Source organism: Sciurus vulgaris (genome assembly GCF_902686455.1).
Source record: "Sciurus vulgaris genome assembly, chromosome: 10".
Lineage (NCBI taxonomy): Eukaryota > Metazoa > Chordata > Mammalia > Rodentia > Sciuridae > Sciurus > Sciurus vulgaris.
Window position 1 is genome coordinate 115,511,253 of NC_136470.1, and position 20,491 is coordinate 115,531,743.

Consider the following 20,491-nt stretch of genomic DNA (forward strand, 5'->3'; position numbering starts at 1 on the left):
GCTCAGTTGCTAAGTCCTTGGGTCATCACCAGGCCATTTGAAAGCAAGTGTCCCTTTTAGAAGAGGCCTCAGTTCATTTGATTCCTTGGGATATGGAACTATAAAGGGATAGTCTTTGGGAGCTGCTGGCTTGAAATAGGGCTGGTTATTGAGGTGATCACGGAGGTGGGGAGCATTTGGTGGCTGGAAAGAACTGGTGGATGGGCTGTTCCCATCTGGCCCTAGGCTGGAAGGGGCGGCCCGCGGAAAGGTCCAGCGGTGTCAAGAGTCCCAGGGGCTGCATCGCCACCTGCTGAGCAGCCCGGGCAGTCCTAGGTCCTGCGCGGCTGGGTTCAAGCTAGGTGCTTCAGGCACGGTTGGTGGCGAGTGGGAGAGCGGGACGCTGAAGGGGGTGCGCAGGTGAGCGCAGGCTGGTTGCTTCCCGGCGCGGCAGCCCTTCTCGCCAGGGACTTGAGGGCCCGGGTAAACACCAGGCGCGATGTGCACCGTGCATCCACCGAGAGACAAAGCCAGGGCGGGGCGGGGGCGCCGCCCGCGAAGCGGGGGCGGGGATGCGGGGTGCAGATTAGCCTCCCCTGGCACTGGTTGCCCACCGCCTGGGAATCCTGAGCCCAGTCCTCAGACAGGTGGAGCGGGGGCGGGGCGGCGGCCGGGCGGGTCCCGCCCCGGGGGTGGGGCCGGGCGGGCGAGGCGGGGCGGGGCCGTGCTATGCAAATGTCGCCCACGGGCGGCCAATTGCCGGCGCTCCCCGCGCGGCTCCGAGCGCCCTGTCCCGCCAGCGGCCGCGAGACCAGAGCAGCAAGCGAACCAACCGCGGCGGTCCAAGGAGCCCTGAGCGCAGCGTAGGGCCAGGGCGCGCCTCGAGGAACCGTGCAGCCCAGCGCGGCTGCCCGGCCCGGTTCCCGCAGCCAGGCCAGCCCAGCGCCACCGGGCCGAGCCGAGCGCAGCGCCCCGAAGCCCAGCGCGCGCCACCGCCCGCGCCCCGCGCTGGGGAATGCGCCCTCGGCGCGCCGGCCAGGGGGCGCCCGCAGCCCGCCCCGGGGGAGGCGGCCCCGAGCGCCCCTAATCCTTCCCATGGCCCGGGCTGGGGCCCCGGGCCTCGACTGCTGACGTTCCCCAAGCCCGCGGAACCAGTTAAAGCCGCGACCGTGGTGTGGATCCGGGCTCAAGCGCAGCGGCAAGAGGGCGCGGACAGGGCCATGGTCCCGGGGGGCCACTAGTGCCGGCCGGCCCAACTGGAGCTGCTCCGCCGCCACTGCGGCCGTCACAGCCCGGGCGCCCAGGCCCCGGCGCCACGGAAGAGGTGAGTGCAGCGGTAACTGGAGCGAGTGGGCAGGCGACCGGGTCACCCCGTGACCCCTCTGGGACCTGCAGCACTGCAACTCTGCAGAAGTGTCCAGTGAACTGGTCTCGGCCAGCGGAGGCACTGCCCGCGGATGCAAGGGGCTACAGGAGTAGGGTGGGTTTCCCACCTGTCCCGGCGGCCCGGACCCCTTAGCCCTGGGGCTTCGTACGGATGCATGGATGTTTGGGTGATGTGGCCTGCGGGGTTACCAATGTGCAAAGCAACTTTCCCCCGCCCCCTGACGGGTTCTGAATAGGTGGATACCTTCACCCTCTATCCTGGAGCTGGAGTTCCTTTTCCCCTTCTCCTGTTTCAGTTCTTTTTCCCACTGACGCCTGAAGCAGCACTCTTCTGCATTAGGTTCGCCTGCCCTGCCTCAGTGTCTCTATCTGAAGATCAGGTCAGCCAAAAGGGAAGCGCTGTACTGGCAGCACCCACGGGAGCAGGGGTTCGCCCAGATCAGTAGGGCAGGAACACAGCCAACCCGGAGGTTTTTCTCCCAGCGTCTTGCCATCCCCCATCCACATCTTGGGTTTGCTTTTACAGCAGGGAGTCCTGCTTGGGTTTATGGGCCCCCTGCATGTGGAGGTGTAGGTGAGCCAGCAGTCAAGCCCGTTTGAACCCCGGGTCCCAGTACTTAAGTGGACAGGGATCAACAGGGGCTTAATGGGCTTGCCTGGAGCAAGTAGGAAAGAAGAATGTCAGTGTGGCCCAGGAATTAGGCAGTGCTGGCAAGAGAAGTCCTCTGGAAGTAGAACTGGGGCCCCTGCTGGATAAATAACTCCTAATTCTTGAGAGGTCTGCGTTTTGCCACCAGCCCATTAATGACTGGAGAGAGGACAATCAGAAGGCACCAGTGTGTTCACCCTGGAGCTGGGCCAAGTTGGGGACCCCCTGTCCTTCTGAATTTACCCAGTGTGTCTCCTGGAAGCCACTATCCTACTTGCAGAGATGGGAAAACTGTGCCCAGGAATCAGGAGACTCATCCCAGCCCAGGGTAGTTAGATGGAGCTGGTGCCTCTTCCCAGGCTACTCAGTGGGTGTGCCTAGCCTGGGTCAGGTTTGGTGTCTGGGCAGGACAAGGGCACAGGGATACCTACCCCCACTGCTTCCCCTCAGTTCTGAAGGAGCCAAGCCCGGAAATGCAGAGGTGGGGGCCAGAAAGGAGGCCAGCAGCCTAGCCTCAGTCCTCGCTGCTCTGCATACCTTTGGGGAGAGGATAAGAGCCAGGCCCAGGTGACCTTGACTGGAAAACCCTGGCCACAAAAGCGGGGTTTCAGTCCCAGCTATGCTGGGGCGGCTTTGCTTCCTGGTCCATGAGGTGTTGGGGGAGGGGGAGCCAGCCGCTAGGAAGAAGCTTTGGGGGTGGGTTATATCTGATGGGTTGAGTAGCTGGTGGGGTGCTCTCAATAATTTCCTCCCCATGTTCCCCCACAGCCCTTGTTCCTGTCTCATTTCCTTCTAGGCAGTTTTTAGTTCAGAGGAGCCAACCTCCCTTTCCTGAGGCAGGCTGTCCACCCCCACCCGCAACTGAGCCTGGGAGGTCTGGATCAGGCTGGACAATTTGACCACCTGGCCCCCCGTCCCGCCCCCCAGGTGCCTCCAGACCTCTTCCTCTAGCCGCCCCTTCCCTGCACCCCTTGCCAGCCCCAGCTCCTCGTTTCTTTGTTCAGGCGTCTCTCCTCCGTCCCTCCCTCTCTCCTCCCTCTCTCCTCCTCCCGCTCTCCTCCTCCCTCCCTTGCTCCCTCCCGCCAGTTTTCCTCCTCTCCTTCTCAGCTCTCCTCCTGGTGGGCTCCCAGGTGGCGGTGGCTGTTCCTTCTCTGTCCACCCACCTGAACTTGTTCTGATTTGGGGGCTTTTGGGGGGCTGAGGCCAAATGGAAGGCATCTAGGGGCTGACAGAGAGGAAGGGACTGTGGAAGCCCTCTCCCCCTTTCCTTTTCAGTTCTTTCCTTCTTTCTTCCTTCTCCTTCTCTCTGCCACCCTTAGGCTAAAGAGGGAGCCTGGACTTGGGCCTGAGACCCCAGCAGACTTCACATCCCCATTCATCTCTTTCAAGGACCAGAGCATTGTAGGACATCCCTGTAGGGGCACTGTGGGAAGTCCCCCACCTTCTGGACACCTTGGGTGAATCCAACCCCTATCCTTGGTGACCCTGACCTTTGTTGCCATGAAAATGGATGCAAGAAAAATGAGATCATGAGGAGAGGGTTAGGTGGGAGGCAGATTGACATAAGCCCACTGCTACATAGAATCAAAGCTCTCAAAGGGACTGAGACTGCATCCTCCCAAGCCAGGACAATATCTCCCAGCTTTCCTGAGCCCCACCCCACTAGCAGGTCAAGTTCTTGTGCAAAGTCATGCTTGTGGGGACATGTGTAGGCATGCAGGTATGGATGTGTGCACATCCAAGACTGTTAGTGGGGGCCTCCCAGGTGGGTGAGGGAGATTGCACAGCCCTTTCTTCCACCTACCCACCCCCCCCCCCTTACCAGAGCCTGCCATTCAGTCAGCACTAGTTTTGTGCCCCAGCAGACTTGGGGTGGGGCTGGTTCTGATTCTCCCCACCCCTAGCTGGCCTCCCCATGAGGGAACATCTGGAATGGGAGATATCTTAAGGAACATGAGAGGTGTGCCAGGCACTCTGGAGCCGTGTTCCCACAGAGCACCACATGAGGAATAGGCCAGGAGGCCTGAAGCGGTACTTCTTGTTTGAGGAACCATGAATGGTTTGCCTTGGCAGAGTGGCAAGGGCTCAGGGGAGGTAGGTTTGGGGAGGGCATTGGGGTCTGCCCAGTGAAGCCCAAGAGTCAGATGTGGTGCCTGGTCCTTGGCTTAGCATTGGTTAGCAATGGTAGGGGAGTAATAGGCCACAGTTCCCTCCATCCCCTTCAGAGTCTTAAAAATGAGCCTGGGTCTTGCCTCCCATGGGAACAGACAGGGCAGATCTGGGGGATGGGGCTTACATCGTCATTCTTGATGCCCCCCCCAACCCCAGTTCTTCTGTGTGTGTGTGCGTGCACGTGTGCAAGGGGGGGTGAGTGGGAGTTGGCGCTGGTTTGTGCCGGGAGGGAGCAATATGTTCTGACAACTGGTGCTGGGCTGCGTTTACCCAACAGCCAGCCTGCCTGGGGAGACAATATTTGAAAAACAGTATTGAAACTTGGATCTGCTGAGGATGTGGGGGGGTTTGAAGGGGACAATTCAGCCATCTCATACCCTGTCCCAGGCCCACTGGCCATCCTAGCTCCCCTTCTTCACCCTCTAGGGGCAAAACTGGAACTTTTCCCTGACAGGAAGTCCTTCTGCCTGTCTGACCTGGGTCCTTCCTGCTTTGATTTTATTAAAATTGAGCCCTGCTATTCTCTGCATCTCTTTTTCTGACTGTTGCTGTCCCTTCTGCTTTGGGCTGTCTGTGTGTATCTCACTCATCCCCCCAATTCTCTCCCATGCTTCCTCTCCACAAACCAATAATCAGGTCCAGATTTCCCTACACTGGGAGGAGAGCTTGGCTAGAGCAGTCAGGGATGGACCCTATCTCTTCCCTCATTGCTCAAGGTGGGAAGGAGCAAAGGAACCCACCTTGCTGGCACTGGTTGCAGGGGAGAGAGCCTGCTAGGAATTGGAGAGGGCTCTAAGATCACCTGCTTGTACTGCACACTTTGAATGTAATTCAGGATGCTATGAGGGATAGAATTTAAGTCTACAGCTGCTTCTCATTTCCTCTGGTGATCCCAAGCCACCCACTATGGCCTGGTCTTGTTCATGGGTGACACTTTCCCAGACAAAGACAGGCAGAAGAGCATATATGAGGTTTGCATACTGGGGCATTCATGGCTGGGTGTATAAACATGGAGACCTCCCATTCCTCTTTTTGTTCAGGTAGGGAAATTGCGGTACCTTGGGTAGAAATTGAATAAGGGAAGTGTTGGTAAGGAGGGAACACTCATCTGCTTCTTATGTTCCAATCTTGTTCCCCCCCCAGGTGTCCAGAGACCAAGCCTGCTTCCTGGGTCCTAGGCCCCTCCCACAATGCTTGTCACTGGTCTCCTCCTCTGGGCTTCCCTACTGACTGGGGCCTGGCCAGCCACCCCTATCCAGGACCACCTCCAGGCCACTCCCCGTGTCCGGCTCTCATACAAAGGTAAGAAGCTGCCTTGATCTTCCCCAGAAACCATTCTTTCTTCAGAGCACTTGACTCCATTGCACAAGAAAGAGGAGAAGGGTTAGGGCAAAAAAGGGACAGACTGTAGAGCCACATGGGTTTTCCTGGGCATGGTGGGAGGGGGAACACAAGAGACTGAGACTTGGGGGAAAAGGATGGAGACTAGACCACTTAAATATTTTGACAGAAGGTCCAGAGTCTGGTCATCTGGGTTCCTGGGCTATGTGGCTCAGGGTCTTCAGGGAGCCTGTCTCTGGGTGATAACTGAGGAGATGGGTATGTTATTCCTTCTAAACCTGCAACTGCTTTGCATTGTCTGCTGGTGTCCTGGACAGCCCCTGAGGTGGAGTCATTGAGGCAGACACTGGAGCCTCAGCAATCTGGAGCAGGACCTCCCCTGCTGGAGCATGGGTTCCAAGGAGCCTTCCCATGATCTCCAAGTGGGAGGAGTTTCCAGGAATGTGGGAGAGTACTGTTGCCTGTGACAGGCAGAAGACCACCTATGGGTACAGGGAAAACTTATGCTATTGTGAGAGATCTCAGCTCCCTGGAGCCCTAGTGAGACTTTGATTGGAAAGTCATTGGAAGGGTTTTTATTGGTTTGTATGTTTTCTCCTCTATTTGCTTGTTTTGTGATGAGGCCACACTGTGTTGCCCAGGCTGATCTCAAACCCCTGGGCTCCAGCCATCCTCCCACCTCAGCCACTTGAGTAGCTGTGACCACATGTGCATGCCACCATGCCTTATGCCATTGGAAGGTTTTAATGATGTGTTGGGGTCTGCATTTGGTTCCCAGTTCCATCACCTTTGCACCTAATCCACTTGGGCGGGTGAATACATGGTGCATACACCCAAGAGGACATATAGCTGGCAACTTCCTCAATGGAGGATGTGGTCTCCAGAGTCCACCCTGGGCCTGGGAAGAGGGGCAGTGGCCATGCTGGGGTCTGGGGAACCTGGAGTCATTGCTGAGTTCTCAGCCTCAGCTGTCCTCTGGCCAGAGGTAACTTGTCCAGCCTTCTCTGCCCTGGGTGGGGCCAACTCAGCCTTGGCTGACCAGATTTCCGGGCATCCATAGTGGGTGGAAGGCTGGGCTGACCTTTCCTTCCTCAGCCTTGGCTGAGACCCAGCCCCCACCTTACCAAGTGTCTCCCCTCCCTCACAGGGCCCCTCCCTGGCCTCATGCCACCCAGGCAACTAGATGGGAAGAGTGGGAAGTGAGTTGCTTACCCATCAGCTTTCCTAGTCCCTCACTTCTGGAATTTCTGAAGATGGGCCTGGAGGGAGTCCTCAGTATGGCCTGGCAAATGAGCAGAGAAGAGTTAATCCATTCGGGTTAGAAAAGTACCTCCCTTTTCCAGGCTTGGAAAGGTGAGATATTTATTCTGCTGATACCTCCACCCTTCCCTGGTGGAATTCCTCAGAACAGATTAATAAATCTTGAAGGTTCCCTCCTCAGTCCCTCCCTGTCCAGGGTGCCTTCAGGGCCAGTGGAGTGTCTCCTTCCCTCACAGAGGAAGGGAGGAGTGGCTTAGGCTTCACACCCTAGGGACTCTGTGTTCACTGGGTGTTATTGTCGTTATCCACACAAGGAAGCAGGGAGGGCAAGACACTCTTTTTAACCTTCTTGGACCTCCAGAGGTAAAGGGGTTAAAAGACTTTTGTTCCTGTTTTCCAGAGAGAGAAACTGAGTCTCAAGCAAGGGCAGCACCAAGGTCAGGCAGGAGGCAGAGCAAGGCCAGAAATAGAACCCTGGTGTCCTGGCCTTGCCAGCGCCCACATCTTGTTGGGTCGATTCCCTCTCAATTAGTTCTGAAGCTGACACCCACAGTGACTAAAAGCCAGGCTTGCTGGCAGCCAGCCAGCAGTGCCTCATGCTGTTGAGGACTGAGGTGGGGCTGGGGGTCACCTGGGGTCACCCCCTCCCCAGGCAAGTTCACTAGCAGAGAATGACCTTCCCTCTTCCCACCTGTCCTTGCATCCTAGTTTTATGCTTAATTCCTTCAACTTAGCAGATTCTTAGGCACCTATTGTGCACCTGGCCATGACTAAATCCTGATGATGGGGTGCTCACAGGTAGACACCTGAAAAGACAATGGATATTCAGTTGGTCAGTGCCCTGGGGAGCCAGAGTGCACTGTGCACCAGAAAGATGTAAGGGCAAAAGGGCCCAGAGTTTATTCAGATTGGTAATTACTATGGCCCTTTGTGTCCTCATACTGAATGATCTCAACTGATCATATACACACAAGTATCCCTCAGTGAGGAGAAGACCCTCACCAAATGCTTATAGAGAAAGAGCGAAGACCAATGCCTAGAGAAACTGGGCTCCCACAGCTAGGCCATGCTGGGAAATGGGGAAGGGAGTTTTTCCTTCCAGGGTACACATAAAGGGCACAGAAAGGGTTATTCTCAGAAGCAAGGCTGACCACTTGGTCTTCATGACTCCGTTTCCCTTTCTGTGCTTAGACAGATTTAGCGGCTGGCAGCCCAGGTCTCAAGGATCCAGGGTGGACCTCTCCTGCCCTGAGTTGTGCTGTAGGCAGGAGGTGCTAGTTTCAGCCTGGGTAGGGCTAGACCCTCCAAGGCAGAGGTGCTGGCATAAGGGGTCACACTGTTCAGGGCAGATAAAGGAACAAAGGCAGGAACTGGAGCCAGGCTTGGGCTTGCTGCCCACCCATCCGCCCAGGCAGCCCAGCCAGATCTAGAGCTAGAAGGGTGTGAGGGCAAAAGGGCCCAGAGTTTATTCAGATTGGTAACTCCTATGGCCCATCTCCTTAGCCTCCATCAGTAGCACAGACAAGGTCAGGTCCAAGTAAGGGGTAAAGTGGGGCAGTTTTTTAGGAGTTGGCAAGTTGTTCTTAGATTCTCACCTGGGTTCTGGAGATATCATGGATGTCTGGGACTGGGGAGCCTGGGTAGAAGACCCTTTCCCCTCCCCGCAATCCTTGTCAGGGTCTGGAGTCCTCTTCACCCAGAGTCACAGGCTAAGTCTCTATGAAAAAGCTCTTCCTTTCTCCACCCTGAGATGACCCAGGTCCTGGGGTACTACCTCCATCCCCTGCAACAGCAGGGAGGTGCAAGGCCCCACCATGTCCTTTGTTTAGCTTGGGGAGTGTTTACTTTTTCCCAGGAAGCCACCCCTCAATGCACTGCTGCTGCCTGGACTAGCTTTGGCCAGGACTTGGGGCCAAGAGATATTTGGTGGGAGAGAGGGATCTTGTGATGACAGGCAGCTGTACTACTAGGGAAACTGAGGCAGGAAAAGGGAAAGAACAAAGGGTCACCTTGTGAGGGAGGTCAGGAAAGATAAAAATAGTGGAAATAATAATGATGATGACTAGGCTATAGTCCCTCTGAGGTCTGAGAGAGGCCTGCCTGGTTTCCTCTGAGGAGGCTCAGAGGAGCTTCCCAGGTCACCCAGGTGGAAGATTGAGATTTTGCCTGGCTCTGCTTGATGCCTGAACCTGTCCCAGGACTGAGAGTGGAGGGTGAGGTGCTTGTAGTGCTGTGGCATGGCCTACAGCCATGAGTTAGGGCTTGGTTCTAGGATCCTACAGAGCTTGGTGTAGTCTTGTTTCCCAAGGAAAGGGCTAGTGTGGCACTGGGCAAGTTCCTCTTGCCTTCTGCCTATTAAAGGAGCAGAATTGGAGTTTGCTTATTTCCAGGCTGTAACTCAAGCCCTTCCACTGAGCAGTGTCTGCCAGGAAGCCCTCTCAAGTCAGACATGGGACAACCGGGGCCCCCACAGAAAAGGGGCTTCTATGTCTAGAGTCTTTCTACATCTGGGTCCTCTCTGACCGGAGATGTAGCTGACTCCTTAGGAGGAAGGACCTTCTGCAGGTGAAGGGTAAATGGGTATGGCTGGTGGCTGCCCTCCCACCTACCTTGGCTTAGCTTCTGAGCCTCCGTGGAAAATGGCTCCAGAGAGCACTACCACATCAGAGGACCAAGATTGTCAGATCTTCTTAGGAAATGACAAGGTTGGAAGTCAGGAGAGGTCACAATATAAGGTGGAAAGCCTGCAGCAAGTCTGGCTGGAGTCTTAGACCCAGGCTTAGCTGCTGGGGTGGGGACGAGTGTAGGGATGAGGCTGGAGAGCTAGATGAACTGTTCTTGCCCTTCAGGGGTTCAGTGGCCAGCCAAACTTGGGCATGGAGCTTTCAGTTGCAGAGGAGGAGGAAGAGACCCAGGAGCTCCGAGGCCAAGGGTGGCATCAGGAAGTTGACCTGGGGTCAGGTAACTTTGACAGCTACAGTGAGGTTTGGAACTAACAAGATAGGGAGTAGTGGGCATTCCAGGATGAGAATTGGCCCATGGAGAAAGTAGAGACAGGGTCATTGTATTTGTCCAAGAATTTGTGTGAGGCCCAGTTTGAGTCAGCCGGACCAGGGGCTGGGGCCTTCAGTCATTCCCCATCCAGTTCCAGCCAAACTTTGGATGGGACTGCCACTGGTTGGGCCTCCGCAGCATAGGCCTTGTCTCTGGCTCCCTGGCATGTTGCCTGCCCCTCCCTGCCTGGCTCCAGCTTCCCTTGGCACTGAGCATGGAGTTGGTGCATGCTCAAGGAGTAAATCATGTTCCTTGGCAGCCCCCACTGCTTCATAATCGTAAAGAATTTAAAGAGAAACCACCAGGATAAAAATCTCACCCTGGCTTATAGAGGTATCTTTCACCGTGTGGCTCAGGAGGCAGCCAGACTCAGAGGGGGCTGTGGCTCTCTGTACCTGTGTGTAAGCACTTCTGACCCCTTGATCCTTCCAGAGGTAGTGATAGCTCAGAAGGTGGCTTCATGGCTATGACTGTCTGACCCCTGACTCCTGGGATCCTGCCAGTTCCACACCCATGGCTGAGTGGTATGGCACAGAGGTGGTGGTGGTTAAGCTGGCTGACCCTAAAGGCAGACAAACCCCAATTCTACCCTTGTTGACTGTGTAACCTCAGACAAGTGCCTTAGCCTCTCTGAGCCCTGGTTTCACCCCATGAAAAGTGGGATTGGTAGTTACTCCCTGGAAGCAGCAGCCTGAAGGCTCAGGCTGCTTTGCTTGCAATCTTGTGTGGGTAGACCCTGAGCAGTGAACTTTTCTGCTCCCACTACCTCCTGGAAAATGGGAGAATAGTCCTGGCCTCATTGTGTTGTTGGGAGGATTAAGGATGTGAATATTGTTACTGCCCTAGCAGTGAAGGAAGTCTCTGACCAGGATGGTGCCTGACAGGTAAGGGCTGATGGAGGGGGAATGCCCCATGGTGAACACACCCCTCCCTCTGGAATTCTAACCTTTGGTTAGGGAGATGTACTTGGAAGGAATGGCAGGAAGGGCAGGAAGGACACTGAGCCCTGCGGGCTGGATGTGGGGATGTCAACAGGGGAATTTCTATCATTGGCATACAGGTATCTCGAAGGCTTTATGGAGGAAAGGAGATTATGGAGAGGGAAAGCAGAGGCAGGGGTGGGGGCATGCTGAACTTGTAACTGTTAACTCTTTTCTTATGGCAGAGGTACTAATATGGATGGTGGGAAATTTCTAATGATAGAGATGCACTGGGTGGATAGTGGGTATCTTGGAAGTAGCCCCCTGCTGAGATCAACTCAAAGCCTGGTTGGAGCCCCTGGTTACCTCCAGTGACTCCCTCTGTGAACATTGTTGTGGCTCCTGCAGTTTGTGTTAAGGTGGCCAGACTTGGGCTGCTCACTCAGGCATCTACACAGCGGGGCAGAGAATGTGTTTGCCTTGCTTGGCCTGGTGCTATCCTGGGAATCTGAGCCCTGCCTCAAGGGAGTCCTTGAAGAAGCAGAGAGGATTCCTGCTGCATTTTTCTTAGAAATAGCAAGAGGGCCTTTGCCAGAGGTCTGGATGCCAGAAGCTGCAGCCTGAATCCAACTAAAGCCTAGCTCACGTGGGAGCCTGCACTTGAGCACCCCTACCCAGGCTGCTGAGGGAGAGGGTGGAGTCCTCCTGGGCTTCAGACCATGACCACTGGTCCTGACCTAGCAGAGAATGGGGTCTGGGCAGTGGCTGCTGACCTAGGATCCAGGGCACCAACCTGTGGTGGGGGATGAGGCTCGGCTAGGCCCACTGTGGCATTCTTCCTGGAGTTACAAGTGCTGGTGGTCTGGTGCATCACTATGTAGAGCAGAGACCGACCCAAAGCAGGAATCAGGAAGCCCTTGGGGCTTGGAGACCTCAGCTCCAGACTCCCTTCCCCCACTCTTCCTTCCTTCCTTCCTCCCCCTTCCCAACTTGCCTTCACCCCCTCCTACCACCACCCTTCCCTGACTTCCTACTCCTACTTGCTCTTTCCTCTGAAGTCACAGCATCCAGCTAAGAACCTTATTTCTTCCCACTTGGCCCAGCGTGGATGCCCTCATTTCCCTCCATGGGCAGAGTCCCTGGCTTTGTGTATCAGCTGGTCAGTGTGGCTATCTCCTAGGGGGTCATATATTTCAACTGCAGAGCAGTGGCTAGAATGTGGGGGACTTGTGGACTGCGACTGACTGGTTAGCCCTTGAGGTGGCCTCAATTCAGGGTTGCTTGCACTATGATTTTGATCAACCTTTCCCTGACCAGCACTAGGCCTGTGTGAAGTACCAATTGCTTCTCTTGAATGGCTGCCCACTAAACCTGCCTGGGCTCCTGACCCAGCCTCAAGACAGCCTCTAAGACTGAACTTGAGCACGGATCTCTATGCTTTAGTTTTCCCATCAGAGTATTGACGAGGAGGCTAAACTGTCTGTGGCATCCTGTGAAGGTGATGTGAAGAGACTTCAGTGACTGCAGGAGTTTGAGGAGGGCAACAGGGGTGGGGGCTGGGCCCTGGGCAGGGGGAGGGTCTTGACACCCACCAGCCTGTTATCCCATCCTGGCCTGTCCAGCTGGGTGATTTATTGGAGTAAATGAGCCATGGAGAGTTTGTTGTCTTTTGCAGTCATTGGGAGGAGGAGGTGGTGGTGGAGGAAGGAGTGAGGGGTTTCCGGGCCAGGTCTGGAATGTGGGAGGAGGAGTGGGCCCCTGGGGCCTCTGGAACTGGACGAGTCTCAGAAAGCCGTTTTACTCTCTCTACCTGAGAACTGGATCACCCAAGCCATTCCCCTTAGGACCAACCCTTCTCCCTACCCCATCGCCTTTCTTGGGACACATTCCGATGTGATCTGCCTGCCTGGCCCTGGTCACCTCCTCCCACCCCCGCACTAGAACTTCTCTTGACCACACTGTGTCCTTCCCAAGCTGGCCTCTCTGCCCATCCCTCAAATGCCCACGTGTGTTCTCATAGGCAACTGTTCACACCATTAAGTGTTCATGTTCATGTAGAACCTTGTGGCTCCTGAACCACCAACACTGACTTGAAACAATCAGGTGTCAGGGGACGATGGAATGAGCAGGTCTTAGTGGGGGCACCTAGGCTGGAGAGTGACCATCTGCTGGGACTGAGGGTCCAAAGCCACTAGATGTTCTGTGGGGACAAGGTATAGAACTTTTGATTCTGGTCTAATGTGTGCTAGGGGATGAACTTGTTGCTCCTTTATTCCTGGCTGGCTCTTCCCAGCTCAGCGATGAGCCGGCCCCCAGCATGTCCTCCTGGGAGGAGCAGGTGGGCACTGGGGCAGAACGGGCATGGGAACAGCATGCATGGGCCTGCAGGCCCCAGCCCCTAGCCTCCAGCCCTCAGCCCCCAGCCCTCAGCCCCCAGCCCCTGAATTAGGGGGGAGGAGCAGAGCAGAGTTGTAGCCCAGCTGGTTGGCTCTTACCCCTGCTTAGTGTTTACTGAATAGCTGGGATGTTTACAGTACCCTTAAAAGAAGGGGCTCCCTGTTCCAGAGGATTTTCCATCTTGATGGTTCCACTGAGGGCTCTTCCCACCTCATCATCTCCCTGATACCCTAGTATAGATGTGCCAAGGATGTAGGGACAGCAACCACCTACCCTGCATCAGTGGCACCTGTTCTCCACTCCTTTCTTTGGCATGGGTCCCCCTCCCCTGGAGGAGCCTCATTCCCAGAAGTGGCAGCTGTAGGTGGTGAAATACGGTAACTAGATTCCCAGTTCAGACATTTAAATTAAATTCAATCAGAGTGGTTATTGAATATAAACACGAGGAGTCATTTACATGTTAATTATGTTGAATGGACTATGAGGCCATAATTAGTTGCTAATTGGGTAAGAGTGGTTTAATTGGTTTTGTTGGCACCGACCTGGCTCACCTGCCTGAAGGGAAGGGGAGTGGGTGCGGATGCTCCTGGGGAGGCCTCTGGATCTTCAATCTGGAAAGTCTGGCCAGGGAGAGGATGGGGGGCTTAGGAGGGCCAGAGGAACCTGGAACCTACCACCAGGCAGGGCAGCTTAAGCCCAGGGCAGAACCCTGGTTTTGGCTTCCAGGGATTCTATCCAGAACACCCAAGGTGGGAAAAGGGATCAGCAATGTCAGACAGCCTCCCCTGCCCAGCTCCATGTAAGACCTGGCCTCCGATAAATGGCGAGTGCCCAAGAAGTTTCATGAGAGTACAAGGCAGGGGTCGTTACAGATGATGGGCCCTGGGTTGACCTGGTCAGTGGTTGAGGGCTTGGCATTGGGGTAGGAGTGGGCTGGGTGTACTGAGCAAGGACACCATGAATGCAAAGGTTTCTGGGCTGCCCTGCCCCCATCTCAGACTGGCTCCCAGGGTTGCAGGGCTGTGGCCAGGGGCTGAGGCCTTCCGGCTGGCCGCTCATTAAAAGGGGATTAGGCTGGAAGCCAGGGGGCCAGTCCAGCCCCTGGACCTTCCTCTGGGGCCCCTTACAGCTTTGGGGAATGAAAGCAGCTGGGGGCCACCCCTCCCTAGAGCCAATGCGGGTGTCCAATATGGACTGCCTGGTCCCTGACTCTCCTGTCACAGCCACTGCTATTATATTTAGTTTTCCTCCTCAGAAGTTCATGAAGTCTGTCTTCCTGATAGATATACTAACAAAGACTTAGGACAGCACACCCCGCCTCTTTGCCCCCAATTCCCTTTCTCTAAAGCTCAAGGATTAGGGCTGTACTATCCCACATGAAGTCAGAGGTCAGAGGTAGGCTGCAGAGACCTGTCTATCACTTCCTAGACCCCAGATCTGCCAGGGAGGTGACCCTGTCAGTCAGACCCTCCTGCTTTGTGGAGCTGTAACCAAGGGGGCGGAGTGCTCACCTCTGCTCCAAGACCCTCTTTTTGCTGCAGATCCTGCCTCTCTGGCAGCAGATGCTATGTCCTAGAGACAGGCAACAGGGGACAGGCCCCCCATACACTTGGGGCTTTTTAAAGTAAGGCATCAGCTGCTGCTTCCTAAGATGAGACCACCAGGATGAAACCCTGCCAGGCACTGAGAATGTTCCTTGCCTCAGAATATTGGCTAGGCCATTCTGGGCCAGAATCTTGGCCATCTGATGACTGAGGGAAAGGCCTGGAGGCTGCGAATGGCTGCGGAAATGAGGCCTCTGATGCCAGAAAAGGCTCTTCCTTCCCGATGACGATGACGGGGAAAATCCTTCCCGGATGCCGCCCCACCCAACTTGTGCCTAGCTTCAGCGAGAGGGTGGGGTGAGGGCCTTCCCAGGAGGCATCACGCAGGTGTACCACCCTCCCTCCTGCCAAGGTCAAAGCTTATATAGGCTTGAGTCTGATATTCACTGAACCCTTGATTGTACCCCAGGCCCTCCCTCAATATTGCTATGGTCATGGGCGGGGGTGACACTCCTGCTGTCAGGGATGGGTAGGGGACAAGTGGTGCAGAGGTGGGGACTAGTCTAAGGATGAGACTTATCCTCAGTGATGCCTCCTAGAGCCCCTGGAACCTTTTGGCTCCAGGCCCCTTTGGGAAGCTGAGTTCAGTGGGATCTGGCCCCTGCTGATACTGTGGGTATCAGAGGAAAGTATCTAGGGCTACTTGACCACTCCATTCTGATCCAGGGTGCTTGAAGGAATGTGGCTCCTCTGTTCCTTTGTCCTGTGGTGCATGGGCTACCGGGGAGACTGGATACCAATTCTACCTTTCAACCCATGACTTGGGATGATCACCATTCTCCCTGGGGCCTCGGTTTTCCTGCCTGCGACTAGGAATACAGGGCTTTCCTGGGGCTCCTTGTTTCTATTTTCTCCTATCATCTGCCATGAATGTTTCTGCTATGGCTTAATAAAGCCAGAACCCTACCCTAATTCTGCCTGGGACACTGGGAAACCCCTCACCTCTCTCTGCCTTAGTTTTCCCTTCTGTAGTCCACTTTGGATGAATGATTTGGGATTTAGCTTTGCTTTTGTGGATTGAGGTGGGTGGGGACATGCTGGATTTGGTGGAGGTTGGGACTGAGTCAACAGGAAGCTCCCTCTCCATAGCCCTCTCTCTTCTCCACCCAAGCACTAGGAAATGGGGCAGCAGGGATGGAAATGGGGGAGGATATCCTCCAAGATCCTGTCCCCCTGCCTAGCAGTCATTCTCTCTGAGATCAGAGAGGGACCCCCAACTCAGGATCAACTTGTAGGTCTTTCTTTCTTTAAATTTATTTTTGGTGGTACTGGGGATTGAATCCAGGGCCTTGCGCATTCAAGGCAAGCACTCTACCAACTGAGCTATATCCCCAGTCCTTAGGGTCAATTTAAATGTCAGTACTAAGAGGGCCCAGGAGATGTCCTAGGTAGGAAAATGAGACCCAGAAAACCAGAGTGCTCCAACCAGGGTCACAGAGCCCCTGCCAGAAATTGAGCCACAGCCAAGAACTCCTAATCTTGAGTTCCATCCCTTCCCCACCCTGCTCTGCCTCCTGGGGCCCCCTGCCACCATTTCCACAATGACTAAAGCATCATGTCCTGTGACACCAGAGGGTCCTAAACACCGGAGCCATTGACGCCATATCCCATAGCCACTGGGAAGGGTCCAGGGGTCCTGAGTCATGTGTCCTATTGATGGAGGGCGAGTCAGCTTCCGGTCCTGGCTCTGCTGACAGGCAGTCTTTACCACCAGGACTGGCTTCCCAGGGCCTCCCACTTCTTTAGCTACAGACCTGGTTGGGAATTCCATCCCCCTGTACTGTGGCCTGTCACTTCCCTTCCCTGTTCCCTGATGTCCTCACTTATAAACTGGATATGTGAGCACAAGGCTTTGCATGTGATAGTGTTTTATGATTGAGTGAGAAGCACCCACCACCCTACCTCCCCACAGGGACAGACAAGGGAAGGGGTACAGGGGCAGGATGTCAGGATGAAGGCTAGTTTCCTGTTTCCCTTCTTAGCACTCATGTTCCTCACTTGCCAAATAATCTTTCCCCTGCCCTTCTCTCAGAGGGAGCTGGAACTTGGGGGTACTGGGGCTTTGGGAGTGGGTTGGGGTCTTCTTGGACTTGGGGCATGGGCCCTGGGAGTCATGGCATAGCAGAGGGGAGGGTCTGGATTATGGAAGCCAAGACTGGGAAGGGGTAGAGGGTAGGGATTTTGACTGCTTGGGTCCCTGGGAGCTAGATGTCTGAAGCTTCCCCCCATCTCAGGTGCTACGTCTGAAGGTGGCCACTTGAGCTCTGCCCCTTACCCCTCCATTGTCCCCAAAGTACCCCCTAGCCCAGCAGGATGAGTAAGGGCATAACCAAGGCCATTCCCCCAGCCGGGGTATAAATAACCCCTGGCGGGCTGTCCCTGCCTGGAGGGGCTCTGCTGGCAGCCCCACTTCCTCTCTGGCCACTTCCCAGCCCTGGAGGGTGGGGGAGTGTTTACTTTCCTGTTGTCACTATGATGGGGTGGCCAGGCAGGGGACTCCGAGTGGCCCAACAACAGGTGCAGGACAGGTGCCCAGGCTGCCCTGCCCAGGACTTCAGAGGCGCCGCCGGACAGGCGGGTTAGGCCATAGCCAGGCAGGGATCGGCCCTTTGATCCCTCGGCATCCTGGCATCCCTGAGTCCCAGCAACCCGACAAGGTCATCACCTGTATTCCCTTGTTGCTGCATAGTCATGTCTTGACCCTCTAGCCTCTTAGAGTGAGGTCTTAGTACCAGACATTAACTCCGGGTTGGCTGTTGAATCTTCCTGGTCCCCAGCCCATCTCAACTACCCCACATGCCCAGCCCAGCACATCCTGGAGCTCCTGTCTGAAGGTGCTCTCAGGCAAAGTCCCCAGCCCATCCTAGGGTCCCTGGCACACAGTTTGGTTGGAGTCAGGGTCAACCAGGCCAGTCAAGGACAGACATCTGCTGGTGCCAATTTTAGTCTGTGCCCAGGGCCTTAGATCCCAGCTGTTCTCCCTCCAGGTGCCTTGAGGCCTGGCCCAGGCCTCCCTCTTGATTGCCCCACCTGTGAAGTGGGTTATTGGCTGAGTGCCTCAGCTGTTGTAGGATGTGGGTGTGTGCATACTGGTACCATGTGTATACATGTGTGCTCTTCCTTGTGCTGCCATGCCAGCCCCCTGTGCATGTGTGTATCCATCACCCTCACCACATGTTCTGTCTCCTGCTGAACTAAAAACAGGTGGGGGTGGGCAGAGAAGGAGCTTACCAGGGGGACCCCTTAGCTCCCAAAGTCCTGTGTCTGTCATTGGGTGAGCACCCTCTTGTTCTTCCTCCCCAAGAAAGAGGACTTTTCCCCAGTGTCCTGGGGGCAAGGGGACCAAGGCTGCTGAACTTACGCAAAATAGAAAACAGAGGACCCAACTGGACTCTGTCCCAGCCCTGGGGACTTTCAGGCACTAAGGAGAGAGCCTCTTTCCCCTCTTCTTCTGGTTGGTTCAAAGTGGCCTGAGTGTTACACCATTAGCAACCTTTGGAGTCTGGGTAAAGCCAGAGGTCTGTTGGGCAGCATGACTCCTGCAGAACTTTCCAGCATCTTGCTAACCTGCTTCAAACCAGGTGGGGACCTTGCTGTGCACCAACTGTGCCTTCTGCCTGGTGGGCATCCAGGCTTCATGCCAGCATCTGCATGCTGGATGTCCTGGATATTCCTGACCCCCATTCCCACCTGCTCATTAACCCTTTTAGGTTCCTATAGGAAGCTGGCCCCACCCTGAGCGTGGGAGCATTAACCCCCACTGAGTAAAGATGCTTTGATGCCATCCTGATGCCTGTACCCACTGCCCTTTCATTGTGACTGGTTAGGGTTGTCTATGAATCAGCTTTGGGTGTGGCTCCTTCCTTGACCTGCCTACTCGTCCCACTTTCTCTTCCCAGCCTGTCCGAGACTGGAGAAGAAGCTACAGAGGCCCTGGGAGATCAAGTTTAAGAGACTTAAGACAATGGTGTGGAGGGGTCCCTGAGGGACACTTTGGTATCAGTGCCCTCTCTGTCAGAGGGAATGTGGCTGGATGGTCACCTGAAGGTCCTAACTGGTACCCTGCCCTTCACCCACAGAGCTGAAAGCCACAGGCACTGCCCACTTCTTCAACTTCCTGCTCAACACCACTGATTATCGAATTCTACTCAAGGATGAGGACCATGACCGCATGTATGTGGGCAGCAAGGACTATGTGCTGTCCCTGGACCTTCATGACATCAACCGTGAGCCCCTCATTGTAAGGGCCATCTCAGAAGTGGGACATGGAGGGGCATGAGGGCATGGGACCTGAGGGTACAGGGCCCTGTCCAGCAGGTTGCACCCTCTGACCCCCATCTCTGGCAGATCCACTGGGCGGCCTCCCCTCAGCGCATTGAGGAGTGCGTGCTCTCAGGCAAGAATGGCAATGTGAGTGTTGTAGTGTTCACAAGTGGGAAGCAGGGTGAGTGAACCTTGAGAAGGAATGGGACCAGGCAGTTATCTGCATTTGTTCAGCTTTCTCTCTGGTCGCAGGGCGAGTGTGGTAACTTCGTCAGGCTCATTCAGCCCTGGAACAGAACACACCTGTATGTGTGTGGGACAGGAGCCTACAACCCTATGTGCACCTATGTGAATCGTGGCCGCCGCGCTCAGGTAAGCCCTGGCCCACAATGGCCCCATCTTATCCCCACTGGTGGCTGCATTTCAGGGTCCTGATGGGCGTGAGCCCCAGCCCTACTACTTCCAAACCTTGTGACCATGGGTGAGTGACCTTGTTCAACTCTCTGAGCCTCAGTTTCTCCACCTGAATATGGGGCTAACAACTGCCTTTCTCACAGGTCGGTGTGAGGCGGAGGCAGAGAGCTAATGATCCCAAGCTCTTAGCACTGTGCCTGGCACATAGTAAGCACTTGCCCCATATACTGACAACAGTTCTTTTGGCTGCCTACACCTGTGGATCGTGCCCCTGCAGCCAAGCCAGAGGTCCTGGCAGGGACCTAGGCCTCAGGAGACTGGATGCCTGGGTCAGCTGCCATGCGGCCTGGGGAGCAGCTGTCTTCCTCTTCTGGGTCCAGGGGTTGGGGGGAGCTGCCCCTTCCCCTTCTACTCCACCCTGCCTGCTTCTGCCCTTTTCCATTTCCATGTGGGCATGTATGTGAGCTGTTGTGATTTCATAGGGCATGTGTGAGAGTGACTGGACCTAAGAGGCACATGTGTGTGGGTAGGCGTGTGCCAAGCCTGTGCGTATGTGTGCATGTACACATGCAAATCTGTACTCTGGGGGCCCATGTGCTCATGTGTGTTCCTGGCCTGTGTGGTGTGAGAGGCTGGCAGCTCCAAGCCCGCTCCCCCAGCCCCTGCCATCCCCAGCTCTAACCCCTATTCCTCATCTTCTCAGGCCTCACCATGGACCCAGACGCAGGTGGTCAGAGGCCGCGGCAGCAGAGCCACGGACAGTGCCCTCCGTCCGACACCCACAGCCCCACGCCAGGTGGGCCTCATCCCTCCAGGCCTTTGCCAGGCAGCACAACCTCTGAGGTCAATTCATCCTGGGCCTGCCCTTTAGGCCAGCAGGGGCTCCCCTCTACCTCTGTTTCCCCACCCAACTCCCACCCCTTCCCCTGTAGTACCCTTAGGCTCTGAAAGCAGTCCCAGCTGGATTCTTGTCAGCTTCAGTATGACCCCTGCAGGCAAGAAATCATGAAGCTACTAGGTGGGGAAGACAGGAGACCTGGGAGCAGCTGTGC

The 20,491-nt window shown here is 55.6% G+C and overlaps 1 protein-coding gene across 2 annotated transcripts in view; it reads left to right on the forward strand.

The window, feature by feature from the left end:
* The first annotated feature begins 791 nt into the window (after positions 1 to 791).
* Positions 792 to 20,491, forward strand: part of SEMA3F (semaphorin 3F) — a 29,015-nt gene continuing 9,315 nt past the window's right edge. The window contains exons 1-6 of one of the 2 annotated variants that reach the window (XM_079155495.1): positions 792 to 1,303; positions 5,330 to 5,488; positions 18,842 to 19,002; positions 19,110 to 19,172; positions 19,278 to 19,397; positions 20,143 to 20,235. In XM_079155495.1, coding sequence (XP_079011621.1) covers positions 5,377 to 5,488; positions 18,842 to 19,002; positions 19,110 to 19,172; positions 19,278 to 19,397; positions 20,143 to 20,235 — 549 coding nt within the window. In that variant the 5' untranslated portion in view covers positions 792 to 1,303; positions 5,330 to 5,376. The remainder of the gene's footprint in view (positions 1,304 to 5,329; positions 5,489 to 18,841; positions 19,003 to 19,109; positions 19,173 to 19,277; positions 19,398 to 20,142; positions 20,236 to 20,491) is intronic. The other variant, XM_079155496.1, reaches the window with a different exon arrangement.